Genomic DNA, 14,566 nt, shown 5'->3' with positions numbered 1-14,566 from the left:
CAAGTGAAGCACCCGTTCTGAGTTCTCTTATGGTCCTTCTCCTAAGAGCTATCGGCGTAATGCCTTTGTTCTCTCTTCATTACTGTTGCTGAGATAAAAGTCCCTGGTGAACAACAACTTTGAGAATAAAGTCAGAGTGCTGTGGACTCAAAGCAATTGTATCGCATCTATAGGCAAGAGCGGAGAGAAGTGTTGGCATGCGTGTTTGCCTAGTAATTCACCTTCTCCACTCTTACATCCCTGAGCTCAGGGAATGGTGCTGCCAATCTTTTTCCAGGTCTTCCCACAGCAATACGTAATCAAGACAATTAGTCATCCCACAGGTGTGCCCAGAGGCCAACCTGATCTACACAGTCGAGCTCTCATTGAGACACCTTTTCCAGATGACCCTAGATTGTGTCACGTTGACAATTAAAGCTAAACAGCCAACCTTTGAAGTAATAATGTCCTCTACCCTATGTGAACTGGATAAAACTTTAGATGTACCTTGAGACTTCTTTACATTATTTCTTCCCCATCTCTCTCTCTCTCTCTCTCTCTCTCTCTCTCTCTCTGTGTGTGTGTGTGTGTGTGTGTCTGTGTCTGTGTATGTGAGACAGAGAGAGGCAGAGACAGAGAGACAGAAAGAGACAGAGAAACAAAGAAATATAACACCATTTGTACTAAATCAACAAATGCATTTGTTCATGGCATTTACTGTTGGTAAAGATCATTGTAAAATTTTCCCCTTTGAGTGGGAGCTCAACACGTGAAGGGTAATCCAACTGGATATTTTCTGTAAAAGTTCCTCTCAAAAGGTTTGAAGACATAACATGTTTTGATTGACTCGCTAAGGTCTTAAACTGTGACATTTGTTCCTTGTAGCACTCTCAAATTACCAAATTACCCAGACTCTTAGCGGTGCTGTATAAAGCCCGCTCATCAATCACTCATCTACAGTGATCTCTTTAGCATGCATCCGGACAATTTTATCCAACTTAAGCAATCAGCCTTAGCATTCTTGGGGAGCATTCCTAGGGACATGAGCAGTGCATTTGCTGTCTAGGGGAATATATATGCAAGATAAATCATAACCCGAGTTTCTAGGGTCAGAATAAAAGGAACCTTACTCCAGAGTTCTGTTCTGAGCCGTTCCTGAATGCTCTCTGAAGGGTATGTTCAGAAGATGACATACACCCTGGTGGAGTGGAATACAAGCAGGACTTGATGGCCTTAAATATTAGTATATGCCTCAGTCTCTCTACCTGCACTTCAGGCACCTGTCTCTGATTGCCTCTTTGATGCATTTACTTATCCCATGGAAGTTCACTAGCTGTTTAGGGGCTTCGAAGAAAAATTGGAATTGTGGGCTCGACGTTATACTGCAAGGCAATAATGACCTTGAACCCAGACCAAAGGATTCTCCTGATGGTCTAGAAAAGCCTATCTCTGTTAGCCAGGTCTGAGGAGAGCCAGTGAAGCTCACCAGCTCTGTAGTACAGCATTTTATCAAAACGATTGTCTTAGAATCAAGAATTGCTGTTTTTAAACATAATAGGGAGGACAAGAACATTGGGACCAAAAGGCATGTGTTGCTTTGTTGCTAATTTTGTGACTTACAAACTTTGGCAAGGATAAATCACTCTTACTCATCTCTAAAATTGAGATAATTGTGCATGGAAGTTCTGTGCCAGGGCTCTTGTGAAAATCAGTAGAAAGTTCTTGGGAGAATCTGCGCGTCATGAGCACTGTAAATACCCCTGCTGCTAAGTAGTAGCACATCCCAAAGTTGTTGTTGTAAAAATATAAAAAAAATAAAACGCTGTGTTTTATCCCCACTAGGTCTACACCGCAGTGCCCCCAAGACATCTGCTAGATATATGGTCTGAGTCAGCAAAGCGTCTCATCCGCTCTGCTCCAGCCCATATCATACTGCTGAAGGCCTCTCTCTGAGCCTGGCAGCAACCTCCCTACCTATCTAGTTCCCAAGGCAGGCTTCCATGCCAGAAACACACATCCAACTGTGTGGTGGCCCAGACTAGCCACCGTACACTCTCAAATCTGCACGTGAAAGAACACACAACACAATAACCTTTGACCCAATTGATAAGATACAATTGCCCACCTAAACATACAAAGCCCGGTACACATCCATCCCTCAAGAACATTCATAACAACCTGTAAATACACAGAGTTGAATCTTAATGTCAGCCTCCATGATCTCTCCACCATAGCTTCTGTCTCCTCCTTCTTCTGTTCCCAACTCCTCCTCTTCCTTCAAACTTTTCCCCCACCCATCTTTCCTTCCCGTCCAATGACAGGCCTCCTTCTATCCTGTACCTGCCCTCACCTGTATTTTACAAATTAAATGAGGAGAAGCTTCTGGTGAAGTCACCAGAGTCCTGAGTATGTAACTAGGCTGCTGTCCTTGGGGTAGTGAGTGGAATTAGCATCAAAATACAGATAACTCCAGGGCAAACCACAACACTAAGTGTTCACAGTTCTCCAAGAATTTCCCAGAACAGATTGGCTGGCGAGCATTTCTGTCAGGGATTATGTTAATTATTAATTGATGCAGGAGGTTCCAGATCACTATGGGCAGCACCGGCCAGGTTAGCACAGGACTAGAGTGAGTAGGCTAGCAGGCAGCCTTGATCCATGTTACTGCCTTTGAGTTCCTATTCTGACTTCATTCCTTGATGGGCCGAGACTCGGATGTATAATATAATCCCAATAGATGCTTTCCTCCAATGAGTTGTCTCTTGTTAATGTTTTAGCAGTTTCAAAACATCAAACTAGAACATGTTCCTAACAAAACTACTCAGGTTCTGCTCATTAATTTGTGCTCAATTTTCCCCTGTATATTTCATCAAAACGTAACAACACAGACCACTTCGAAACATCAGAGCCTTGTTCCAGAATCAAATAAATGTGTGCACTTAGGCACAGTATCAGTCATTGTATAGGTTGTACTGCCAAGAGCATCTTCATGAACACAAAGGAGTTTAAGTAAAAAAGAAAATGTGCCTTGCTGAGCCAGTATAAGTCTGGGTAGATTAAAACAACGCAAGAACTAACTTCAGATATGATTTTTCTCATCTATCAAATTAAGGAGCTGGATTCGTCAGTCTGTCTCCAAGGCCCATTGTACATATAAACTGCTAGGAATAACTAGAGAACAACTTCTACATTAAAACCTTTAAAATGCCATCGATGGTTCCCTGGTGGCTTAAAAAGTACTGTGTTGATAGCAACGCACAACCCAGAGACTCCATTCTATTTCATCTCTTTTGTCGTTATAATAGATCATTCCTAACCTCAGGAGAATGTTCCCCACGGTCAGACAATTAGCGAGGTTTTCGCTCTGTGTCTGGCAACCTGAGAAGCCAGAGACCTCAGGGCGCATTCTGCAGCTCGCATGGATACGTTTCTGTCCATGTTGATAGTATCTGCATTTCTTCATAACTGGAGCTGCAGCTGTTTTCAATTAGACTCTTCTTAGTAGTGGATAGCAGAGTGATCCGAGGCTCCTGGTGGAGTCTGCACTATGTCTTTCCCAAGAAGTATTGTTATGATACAGGATAATCTCTTTGTGAAAAATCCCATAAATGTTGTGCTGATGAATTGAAAGTGATATTAAATGTGTCTAACACCAGCTTATGTTCTGCAGCCTCTGAATGCACTTGCCCTAAGAAAAATACATCTGCTTTTAGGAAGGCGGTCATTTTCTCAAGAATGCTTAGGACTTGGATAGGTTTCCAGTAATGTATAACCTCACTACATTGTATTTGAAGGAGAGATGTAACTTTGGAAGCAACACAGAGATAGATTGATAACTTACTGAAGGGTATGCATGAAAATAAATTCACTATGTCTCTACTCAATAAAACCACTTCATTATTTACCCGGAGATGTTGGCTGCTTCTTTTTGTTTTGTACTTCCTTAAAAATATTTCTTACAATTGGGGTATTAAATAAAGGGTTGTCATTCTGACAGTGATCAGATTCACCATCCCAGCACCGTCTGGTGTCCGTGTTCACTTCCCACCGCTCTCTCTCTCTTCTTCAGTGCCAATGCTCCTGCTCACGTCTTATGAGAATATATTTTACATATGGCACTCGTCTCTCATTCCCCTTCCTATCTTCTCTTGCTTCACCCTCCCACTGGTGCCCTTCCTCCCACACAAATAGTCCCCCTTTTACTTTCAGTCTCACAGACTCTTTCTTTTCAACTCTTGATTCTATGCATCGATGAGAAAAACACAATCTGACTTGTGCAATCTGACCTGCTTCACTTGGTGTAATGACCTCCAGTTCCACTCATTTCCCTGTCAAAGTCATAGCTTCACTTCTTCACTTTTTTTGCCAGCTGGAGAAGATTCCAGTGTGTATAAGTGCCATGTTGTCCATTCATCTGATGATAGTGTATAGGCATGTTATTCAGCATAGTCATGCTGAGCAGTGCTGTAACGGACATAGAATTCCAGGAATCCCTGTGATATTCTTATTTAGATTTATTTCAGATGTATACTTAGAGTGAGTCATATGGTAGCTAGATCATGTGGTGGTTTTATTTCTTAGGATTTAAAAAAAGAATTCCTGTACTGATATCCGTAGGGGATGCACTAACTTGTAATCTCCCCAGTACTGTATGTGGATTCCTTCATTTTCCTGTGTCCCTGCTAGATGTGATGGACTGATAGTGGTACTCGCTTCCTAAGCCTTACCCACCTTTTACCTGAGAACCTGCCATGACCATGCTGGTCTTTCTTGAAGAATAGATATTCTGTTGGTTTGCTTAATTTCTCTCCTTCCTCCCTTTTCAGACTGTAAATAAGTTTTTATTATTGCCTAAATTTATTGATTGCTTTCTCAGACACTAAATTAGTTCTTTGTGTTTTCTGGAAAAAAAGCAAATCTTTAAAGCTGTTTTCATAAAAATGTCAACGCTGATTATTACCTCATATGTTTTAGAAATGTCAAATATTAGTTACAATTGGCCTGGTTTCTGTTGTCATGTGGGGAAATTTGATGAAAAGGACCAGTCATACCTTCATAATCAATCATGAATGATTACAAAAAGCTCTTTAAATAATAGCACCTGCTTCTTTGCAAAGTTGTGATGGTATACATATAGGAAACTCAGGTGCTCTATAAGGTTAAACTTGAAGGAAATATATCTATCACTTGATTTATGGAACACATGTTCTTTTGAACTTGTTCATGATGGCATGACAGTTTTCTTTGAAATGCATCACTTTCACTCTTTCAGCATGTTAGTAATTTTCAAGAGGAGCTTTGTGAAGAATTCCAAAGGTCTTAGTCTGGTTTATGGAACCATATTTATGAGATGATTCCATTATTATTCTTCTTTGACAGTTTTATTAAGTGCACAACTTAATGACTTCTATGGTCAGTCTGTCTATCTATCATCTATCTATCTATCTATCTATCTATCTATCTATCTACTATCATCTATCTTATCTATATATCATCTGTGTTTGTGCTTGTATGTGTGTGTGTGTGTGTGTGTGTGTATACTTCTCTCTGTAACAGATACATGGTTTAATTACTCAACATGAATGCACACACACACACACACACACACACACACACACACACATGGTTGCAATTTGTCTCCTGTTTCTCTCATTTCCTCACCCACTGTTCCCTTCCCATGCCTCCTTTCTGCTTTTCTGTCATATATGCATGGATGTGTGTATTTAAGTCTAGAATCTACATATAAGAAAACACAATATTTGTCTTTCCATCCTTCATTATCATTATCATTTCTTCCCATTTCCATATATCATTAGATATATTTATCACACGCATAGTCCATTTTCAAGTTGTGTGTGTCTGTGTGTCTGTGTGTCTGTCTGTCTGTGTTACATGTGTATACATAAAACTAGCTAGCCTTTATGGAAGCATGTAATATTTCTCTTTGAGTTTGGCTGATCTTTCTTTACACAATAAATCTTCCACTTCCATCCATTTCCTTGCACGTGAGACGGTTGTATTTATTTTTTTTTAAACTTCATTTGGTAGGGGTGCCGCATTTTCTTTCTTCATTCATCTCGGCTATAGCAAACAGTGCTGCAATCAACATGGATAGACAGCACCTCTGGTGTGCGCTGCCCTGGGTCTTCAGCTCATCATATATCTGAACACTTCCCTAGATGGAGGGAGTCACTCCTGTTTGCTGCCTATCTGGAGTGTTCTTGTACATTTGGTCACAACCTTCCTGATACCTAGTATGGATTTGCCCTTCCCCTCTTTTACATAAATCACTTGTCATTCACTGATTGTTTTATCTGTCTATGACTTTTTTTGTTGACATGCATCACCAGAAAGTAATATTTATTTGGGGAACGTTTAAGGGTTTCTATTTCTGTGCTGAGACATCATGACCAGGCAAATCTTATAAAGGACAATATTTACTTGGGGCTGGCTTACAGTTTCAGAGGTTCAATCCATTATCAGCATGGTGGGAAGCATGGCAGTGTGCAGGTAGATGAGGGGCTGGAGGAGGTGAGAGTTGATCTGCAGTCAGCAGAATGGCACCATGTCACTGGGCGTGGCCTGAACATATATGAGACTTCAGAGGCCTCTCTTAATAGTGCCACTCCCTATGGTCAAGCATTCAGGCACACAAGCCTATGGGAGCCGTATCTATTCAAATTACCACAGGGAGGAACAAACTAATATTATTCTAGTGTCGGTTATTTGAGAGTGGTGTGATGGAGCTTCCATAGTTCAACAAGCATTTGTGGTTTCCTCCTGCATTCTCTTGCTTAAGCCTGCAGTAGTGGCAGTGTGTCTATAATCCAATCATTTTGCAAGTGGAAGCTCAATGGTCGGGGGTTATGCAGAGCCTTGATTCTGTAGTGAGTTCAATACCAGTGGGGATAGCTGAGACATTATATCTATAAGCAAACAAAGAGAAGATGTGATTTTTGACATTATTACAATGGATCTCTTTACCATTAGCACACAGGCTGCCTTTAGGATTTTTGTCCCATGCCACCTGGTTTTAGATACACAGAGATATATGTGTTCTTTATCCTGGAAGCAATGTCGAGAGTATGTATGAAAAAATAAATGCTATATAATAAAAGCAAAGAAAAAAAACCAGTGCAGAACAAAAAAGCTGTTACTAAATAAGCAAACATATGTCCATCAATACAAAGTATCTGGGAGAGAACTTTGACTAATGCACATTTATTTTTATAGTGAACATAACTGTGTCATACTGCTAACTATACTAATTGGTTTCCCCCTTTTCCACACTCTTTAGGAGAAACAATAAAGAAAAGGAAAAGGATGTTTGAATAGGAAATATAAACAGTGTTCAGTATGTTGCTTGGTTACTTAGCTTGTGCCTCTTTGCACTGAAATTTAATATTTTTTGAATTTTTAATATTTTAATAAAACATTTTAAATATTTTAAAATTTAATATTTGCTCAGGAGTCAGTTGTGTTTAGGACCGTGATGCTAAGAAGTAAAGGGGCATAGCAAGTATGGAAATGATATAAATTTGACCAAGACAGAGAGTTAACATCAGTTCATTGCTACTTAGCTAAACATGCACCATTTATCTAATGGGGAAATTGTTTGTTGTAAAATTAGATGAAGTGGATGTTTGCCATGTTTGCACCTTTCTAGAATTTAATTTTGTAATATATCTTTAAGGACTATTGTTCTATGTGATTCTTGATTTGATTTGAAGCTGAAATACTTTGCTATTTTTTTCCTTGTTTCTTTATCTGTTTGTTTTTAATTTTTTTGTTGCCTTTCCCATTATTTGGGGGATATTTATTCATTTTATCACAAAAAAAACACCCAGGCTATTTTGTTGAGACAAACTATTTTTCCAAAAGTAGAATAGTATGACCTACCAAGACTACTTTAATACCATTTAAAATATTAAATCTGTCCAGATTCCACTTGGCAATCCATTAGTTCTTTTAAAAATGTGCCTAGAATGAATGAAATCCAGAACAAATGTTTTTGAAAGACAGATTCTTTCTATTTTTCTTCACATGTAGAAGACAATTTTAATGCCTCTCTGGGTTTCATCTCATGGCGTATAACCGGAAGTTTAATTGTTAATAATAATCCAAGATGGAAAAGTTGGGATTGGAGCGCCGGTTAAGCTAGCATTTTACTGGGAGCCTACAGCACACAGAGGTAGGGGAAGGATGAGCCGAGCCTCAGAGTCAGGGCTTTACCCAGCCAAGCCCTGAGCCGGAAGTGAGGAAACCTACATCCGTCTCAGGCGCCATTCACACCTTTCTCTTCCTTCCACAGGTGTTGAAGTGGGTGGAAGAAGCGGTGCAGGCCTCCAAGGTTCACCTCTTATCCACCGACCATTTGGAACACGCTGTAAATACTTGGAAAATTCCTTTTGATCCCAGCCTCAAAGAAGTTACTGTGTCCCTGAGTGGCCCTTCTCCCGTGATTGAAATTCGCAATCCTTTCGGTAAGATGAATCACACACTGATTATTAAATATGAAGATCAGAGAAGGGCACTTTTTGCACACTTTTCCAATTAATTCAGCTTTATCAATACGTTCAAAGCATTCATAAGTGACTGTAGATGTTTGAAATGACTTATTAGTCTTGAGTGTTTTTGAATTAGCATGAGGATGAACATGTTAAATTTTCTCATATTTAAACAAATTACATTCATGAATTTTATTGTAGTTAATTATCCACATGGGAAAATATCTAAATGTTATATTTTTATATAGCACACATGTTATTATATAACACATTATATAATAATGTCCTAAATATCATTGGAGATTAAACTGCTTATCTAGTCCCTTTACCCCTGAACTATGTCTTTGGGTCAATGCTTTAATTTATATAATATATAAATTAGTAATTTATTCTGTAAAATTTACCATCTTTTAATTTTCTGAACGAGTCCCTAAAATAGCTATTTCTAAATTAACTTTCTAAAATAAAATAACTTTCTAAATTTTCACTGTCATTTTCCAGACCAGTTTAAACAAACATAAAAGTCTCTAAAAGTCAGATTTAATGGGCGAGGGAGATGGTTTGGTGGGTAATAGCCTTTCCATAAAAGCATGGGGGCTTGAGTTTGAATATTTAGGACTAATATAATAAGCCAAGTACAGTAGCACATGTCTGCAAATGCAGTACTCCCAGGGCAAGATGGGAGGCAGACAGCAGGATACCTGGAGGCCATGGAGCTGGCATAAGCAGCTGTGGAAAATGCTATGAGAGACCCTGCATCAGAACATCAAGGTAAAAGACCCGAGCGGACACCTGAAGTAGCCTTTGGATTCCATGTGTGTGCTTGTGTTCATATGCAGACACATGCACATACATAAGCCACACAGACACAGATACACGCAGATAGGTAGGTAGGCAGACAGACAGACAGGTAGATAGACAAATCGGAGTTAGGCTGGCACTAAATTTCAGTGGTAGAGCACTTGGCACATTCTTAGCGGGTGAATGAATGTTTTAACTTACGTTTGCTCGCTTGTATTTTATGACAAGGTTTTCAAGATGAGACTCACACTGAAGAGGAAATCTGAGAATGAAGGAATCTCATTTTTTCTCATATTTGTACTAAGCCTACCTGCTGGTTCTGAGGAAATGGTTTCATTTCTACTGTGGTTTTGGTGTCTCCTGTACTTTGATGATATTTATGAAGGGGAAGGCAGCAACTCTATTCTTCATTTGCACCATACATGCAAACAATTCCAGTAAGAGTGTGAAATAATTCCTGCAAGCATATGAAATGTTGTTCAGAGTCAGCATCCACACTGGCCAAACACTGAAATTTACAAAGGAAGTAAAACCTCCTTTTTAAGACTGTGGAGTGCTGGTCTTGGTGTGCATTTGTCTGCTGCAGCCACATTCTGCTCACATGCTACCCTGAAAAGCTGGACTCATTGGCTCATGTTCCTACTGCTTAACGGCCCCCTGGGCACACAGTGGTGGCCAGTCTTTTGATTATTTAAAGTACGGTACCTGAGAAAGAGACCATGGGGAGGTCAGAGGTAAAGAAAACTAAGGCTTAGCTCCATCTTATTTATTTTTCTCCTTACATCCCAGCCAGTAGTTATGGAAGGTAACTATCCACCAGATAGGAGATGGTACCACTCGTTCTGTTATAGTGCTATGCTGTAATCATCCTTTGACAGTGCACCTTCTCCTGCATCCAGTGGAAAACTGCTTATCAGGCCCTGTACTTTGTACAGAGGTTTACTCAGGATACTCACCCTTAGTAGCATCTACTCTGACCTCCAGAGAGACCTGTATTTCAGTCTGGACTTTGTCTGTATGCAGTCTACCTGTCTCTAGTGACTGAACGTAGCTTCTTAGCAACGTGACGATTGTTCTCTGGGCTGGTTTTAGAGGTGGAGTGACAGCTCATCGGTCGCTATTCTCACATGACTGTCAAACACCTAACACATGGGGATCCGTCGCTTCAGTCGTGGCGCCCAGAAGCCCACAATTAAGTATATTTTAGATGAAAATAGCACAGCATTTTGAGCCCTGGACACAAACATCTGTTAAGTAATATACACCAATACTTATTAAAAAAAACCTGTTATTGAAAATCTGATCATATCCCGAGGCTTTTGCCTGTTGAAATAGTCGATCTGTTTAACTGGGAGAGAAATCATGATTTCTACCTCTGTTTTGTCTTCCAGGGAAGCTGATAAAAAAGGGGTTTGGCTTGAATGAGCTGTTAAATATCCATAACTCTGCCAAGGTGGTGAACGTCAAAGAGCCCGAAGCTGGAATGTGGACAGTGAAGGTACTGTGCGATTTCCCCGCCTGTTTGTTATTTTCTTTTCAAGTTGGCATGCTTTGTAAAGGATATAAAATAGCTTATTTATATATTCTTGCCGTCCCGGAGAACACTTTTAATGAAAGTACATGTGTGGGAGGTCTGGAGCACATAAGTTGGGTAGTGTTGCTGTGATGACCATTAGCATCCGTGAGGTTCTGGAACAGGGATGGAAATTCTTGGGCAGTTTGCCTATCATTCAAGCTGTGCACTGATGGTGCCATCCATTTCCCTGCTTCCAGAATCAGCAGACAACAGAGCCAGTGGAGAACAATGATTAGGGCTGTGGGGCTCTGGGTGGAACAGCGTGGGGTTGAACAGCACCCACAGGCTGGACTGCTTGGGCGTGGAACCTCTGTATTTCTTGCTGTCCTCTCTCACGTGACAGTGGTAGCTCTTTACAATGTGGAGCTGGGCTGAGAAGTAAGCTCATATATATGAAATAGCACAAGGCAAGGTGTCAAGGACTGTTGGCTGCCGTTATTTGCTAGAGGTGCAGTGATTATTTTCTTTAATAAAAATAGCATTTGTTTCCTTGAATTATTTTATCAATATGCAGTAAAGAATGTAACACAGTAAAATTCGGAATACCGTAAATCATAGGTATGACGCTGTTGTTGATTATGTGTGTAACTGGCTGCGGTGGGCCACTGGAGCGATTGCCAGTGTTCCACAGCCTTTTCATTATGCCCTGGCCTTATTCCATCTCAAGCGTCTGTGTTTTTATGTGTGAGAGGGTTTCCCCGAGAACAGGAAAAGATTGTTCTGCTGAGGCTTTAATACCACTCAGGAGTAGCTTTCAGACCAGTAAGGCATAAACTCCAAATGCTCGCCACAGGAGCGGGCTTAACAAAGTGTGCTTCGGTCCTGCATTTTCCTGTATCGTTTCCCTCGCTACCCAGCAGCATCCTTAGCAGCTTCCCAAAATCCTTTTGCTCCAGAATCCCTGTGACAGTACCTGCAAGAGTGGTTTTCATTACCTCAGGTTCCCAACATAATAAATGGGCTTCATCAGATGAGCATTCAAATTACAGGAATGCTGGGAATGTGCATGCGCATGGGGCTGGTCCATCCCAGACATTCTCTGGGGATTTTCCATGCCAGGCAGACTTTGATTTTCAATGTACATTATTTTTCTCATATATATATATATTTATATATATATAAAATCAGAGCTCTAACCCTGCAGAGATACTCTGAAGTGTAGAATGGGTTTGGGGAGCAGATGATCTTTAGAGTGCAGGGGCAAAGGCGATCAATATTAATGCAATCTGGCTGTTTGTTAATGAATAGATCATAAAGGGTCACAACTGTTTTATAAAACCCTGTACCATGCACACAGTAGGTATGCAGTATATACTGGATGGCAATAATGAAGCATTTTTTCTACTCTGCTATTTTGAATTAACATGGCTAAAAGTGATGTTATTGTTGTTTTGGTCAACGTGCCTAAAATATGACTGGTGCTGAGTCTGTTTTGTTTTGTTTTTAACCACAGTAGGAAGGGCTGTGAAGAGTCAAGCCTCTCAATCTCTCAAATGATTTAATTGAAGCATAACCTAAGCCATCAGTGTCCTAAATTGACAGTCAGGTATTCTCTTGTTGCTTTCTGAATCATAGCAATAAGGTATCCATTGTTGGCTGGAAGAGCTATGCAAGCCATGCCCCTTTATTTATGTCTGTGGGGCATTTGAACTTTCCTCCAGGTGACTTGGATTGCTACCAGCCAATTTTCCTCTGTAAAACTCTTGCCTAGAGGAATTGTAGGATTTAGAGTCAATTTATCTTGTGCTTGACATACCTATTTAGTCAGTCATCAGTTCTCAGTGTTTACTTCTGACCATGTTGCATACTGTCTGTTTAGTGTGCTCTAAGCGGTTTAATTGATAATTAGAACAGCAGAGTTCCGAAGGTTACTCTGTAAGCAGAGAGAGTGAGAAGATGATGGCAAGGCACTAAAATCTCTGTTTAGACAAGTGTCTAAACTCAGTTCCCTATAATTAAGAGAAGACTGAAGAAGGCACCATATCTATTTTCACATTGCCTGAAATTCACCCTACTTCTCACTAAAGAACCTCTGCTTCTGGTCAACGCGATTCCTAGTTTGCAGTTAATGGTAACAAGAATTAAGCACATTATAAGCATTGAAGTACGCTTTACAGATGATAAACTTATCTTGTTCCTATAGGAAATACCAAAAGAACCCATCAGCTTGAAACAAAATAAATGCAGTTATGTCTACTGACATAAATATTGCTACTGACATTGGGTCGCCCTTTTAGACAGCTGCTAAATGACCAATGTTCTCTATGTGTGCTTTCCCAACAAGAGAGCTAAGATGAGATATGGTATCCTTCATGGTATCTCCCTTGCTCTGTGCTATCTGGAAAATGTCTGCTATACCAGAAAAATTAATGATGACTTTTAAATGTTTCCAATAACACTTCATTGCAAGTATGAAAAAACAGTCTTTTTTATGATCATAAGACATTTAAAGCCCATGAGATTTGGCTTCGACCACTCTTCTGGTTTTCTTGTATCACTTACATTTATATGCTAGATAAATTTAGTCATTGAAATTTGAGCCAGTCCTATTATCTTCTCCTTTGCCCCATGCTTTTGTTTTGTTTTGAAGAAAGGGTCTCACTGTATAGCTCTTGCTATCCTGGAATTCAGTGTGTAGACCAGGCTGACCTTGAACTCACAGAGATCTGCCTATCTCCTGAGTGTAAGGATTAAAGGCCTGTGGCACTACCTCATCCAGCTATTTTTTCTTCTATCAGTTCATTCCTTCTCCATAGAATGCCTTTCCTTTCAGTCTGACTTATGATTATTCCCCAAGATTCAACTCAAATGCCAGTCAAGTCTTGTCAAAGATAGACTAAAATGCCACCTTTCCTTCTAGCTGCCTATACCTCTCTTAGATTCACCTTTTTCTTTTATCATAATTATATTTTTGTAGAGACTTTCTTCTCTCTGGTTATTGCTGCTAGAGTTTTATCACCAGAGAGGTCACAGTGCACAAACAAGAACTATGTAAATATTTATGAGTAAAAAATTAATGTTTACATTGATGGTGTCTAAGAAAGTGGCCATTTTAGTTCGCCTACAAGCTGATGTATTGGGATGGGGGCCTTTAATGATTTGAATCCTCCTGGAGTGGCTTGCTCATTTCTCTTGTGCTTTATCTTGCAAACACTTTCCTATGACATTTTGGGGGCCCCTTTTTGCACAGACAGTGAGTCAACTCATTTCTCTAATCATATCCATGATGCAAATGTTTTAACTTACCTCTGAGGTAGGTAAAACATACAGAACAGAAGTAACTGAAAAGAACACAAAATTTTATTAAAAACAGGAGAGAATGCTGTTTTATGCCCCCAAGTTTCCATTTATATGGAAACTACAAATTCTGGATCTCATTTCTGAGAAGCAATATGAATTTTCCATTCAGACAGCTGCAGTTAATATATAGCTGCACAGAATATAAGTCCACTACCACTGAAACTCCATGAGCCAAGTTTTGTCTCCTTCTACTTGAGGGAAACTCCCTATGACGATATTAAATAATGGATTTAGATAATACAAAATGTTTCTATTAGCCTAGGATTATCAATGTGATCATTTGTAGTTTAATACACTCCCCCTGGGGTATGTTTCCATTAAGTAAATTTGTATAAACTACCCCTAGATGATCCTGTAAGTACAGAAGAGAATACTCCATATCACATGACTATTTTGAGATTCT

At 39.8% G+C, this 14,566-nt stretch overlaps 1 protein-coding gene across 6 annotated transcripts in view; it reads left to right on the top strand.

Moving 5' to 3' along the window:
- Hmcn1 (hemicentin 1) overlaps positions 1-14,566 on the top strand; it is a 469,150-nt gene that overhangs the window by 164,310 nt on the left and 290,274 nt on the right. For all 6 annotated transcript variants that reach the window (XM_039090457.2, XM_039090458.2, NM_001271292.1 and 3 more), the window contains 2 exon segments: positions 8,291-8,462; positions 10,679-10,785. In XM_039090457.2, the coding sequence (XP_038946385.2) occupies positions 8,291-8,462; positions 10,679-10,785 (279 nt within the window).

Source organism: Rattus norvegicus, chromosome 13 (genome assembly GCF_036323735.1).
Source record: "Rattus norvegicus strain BN/NHsdMcwi chromosome 13, GRCr8, whole genome shotgun sequence".
NCBI lineage: Eukaryota > Metazoa > Chordata > Mammalia > Rodentia > Muridae > Rattus > Rattus norvegicus.
This window is presented reverse-complemented; position numbering and strand designations above follow the sequence as displayed.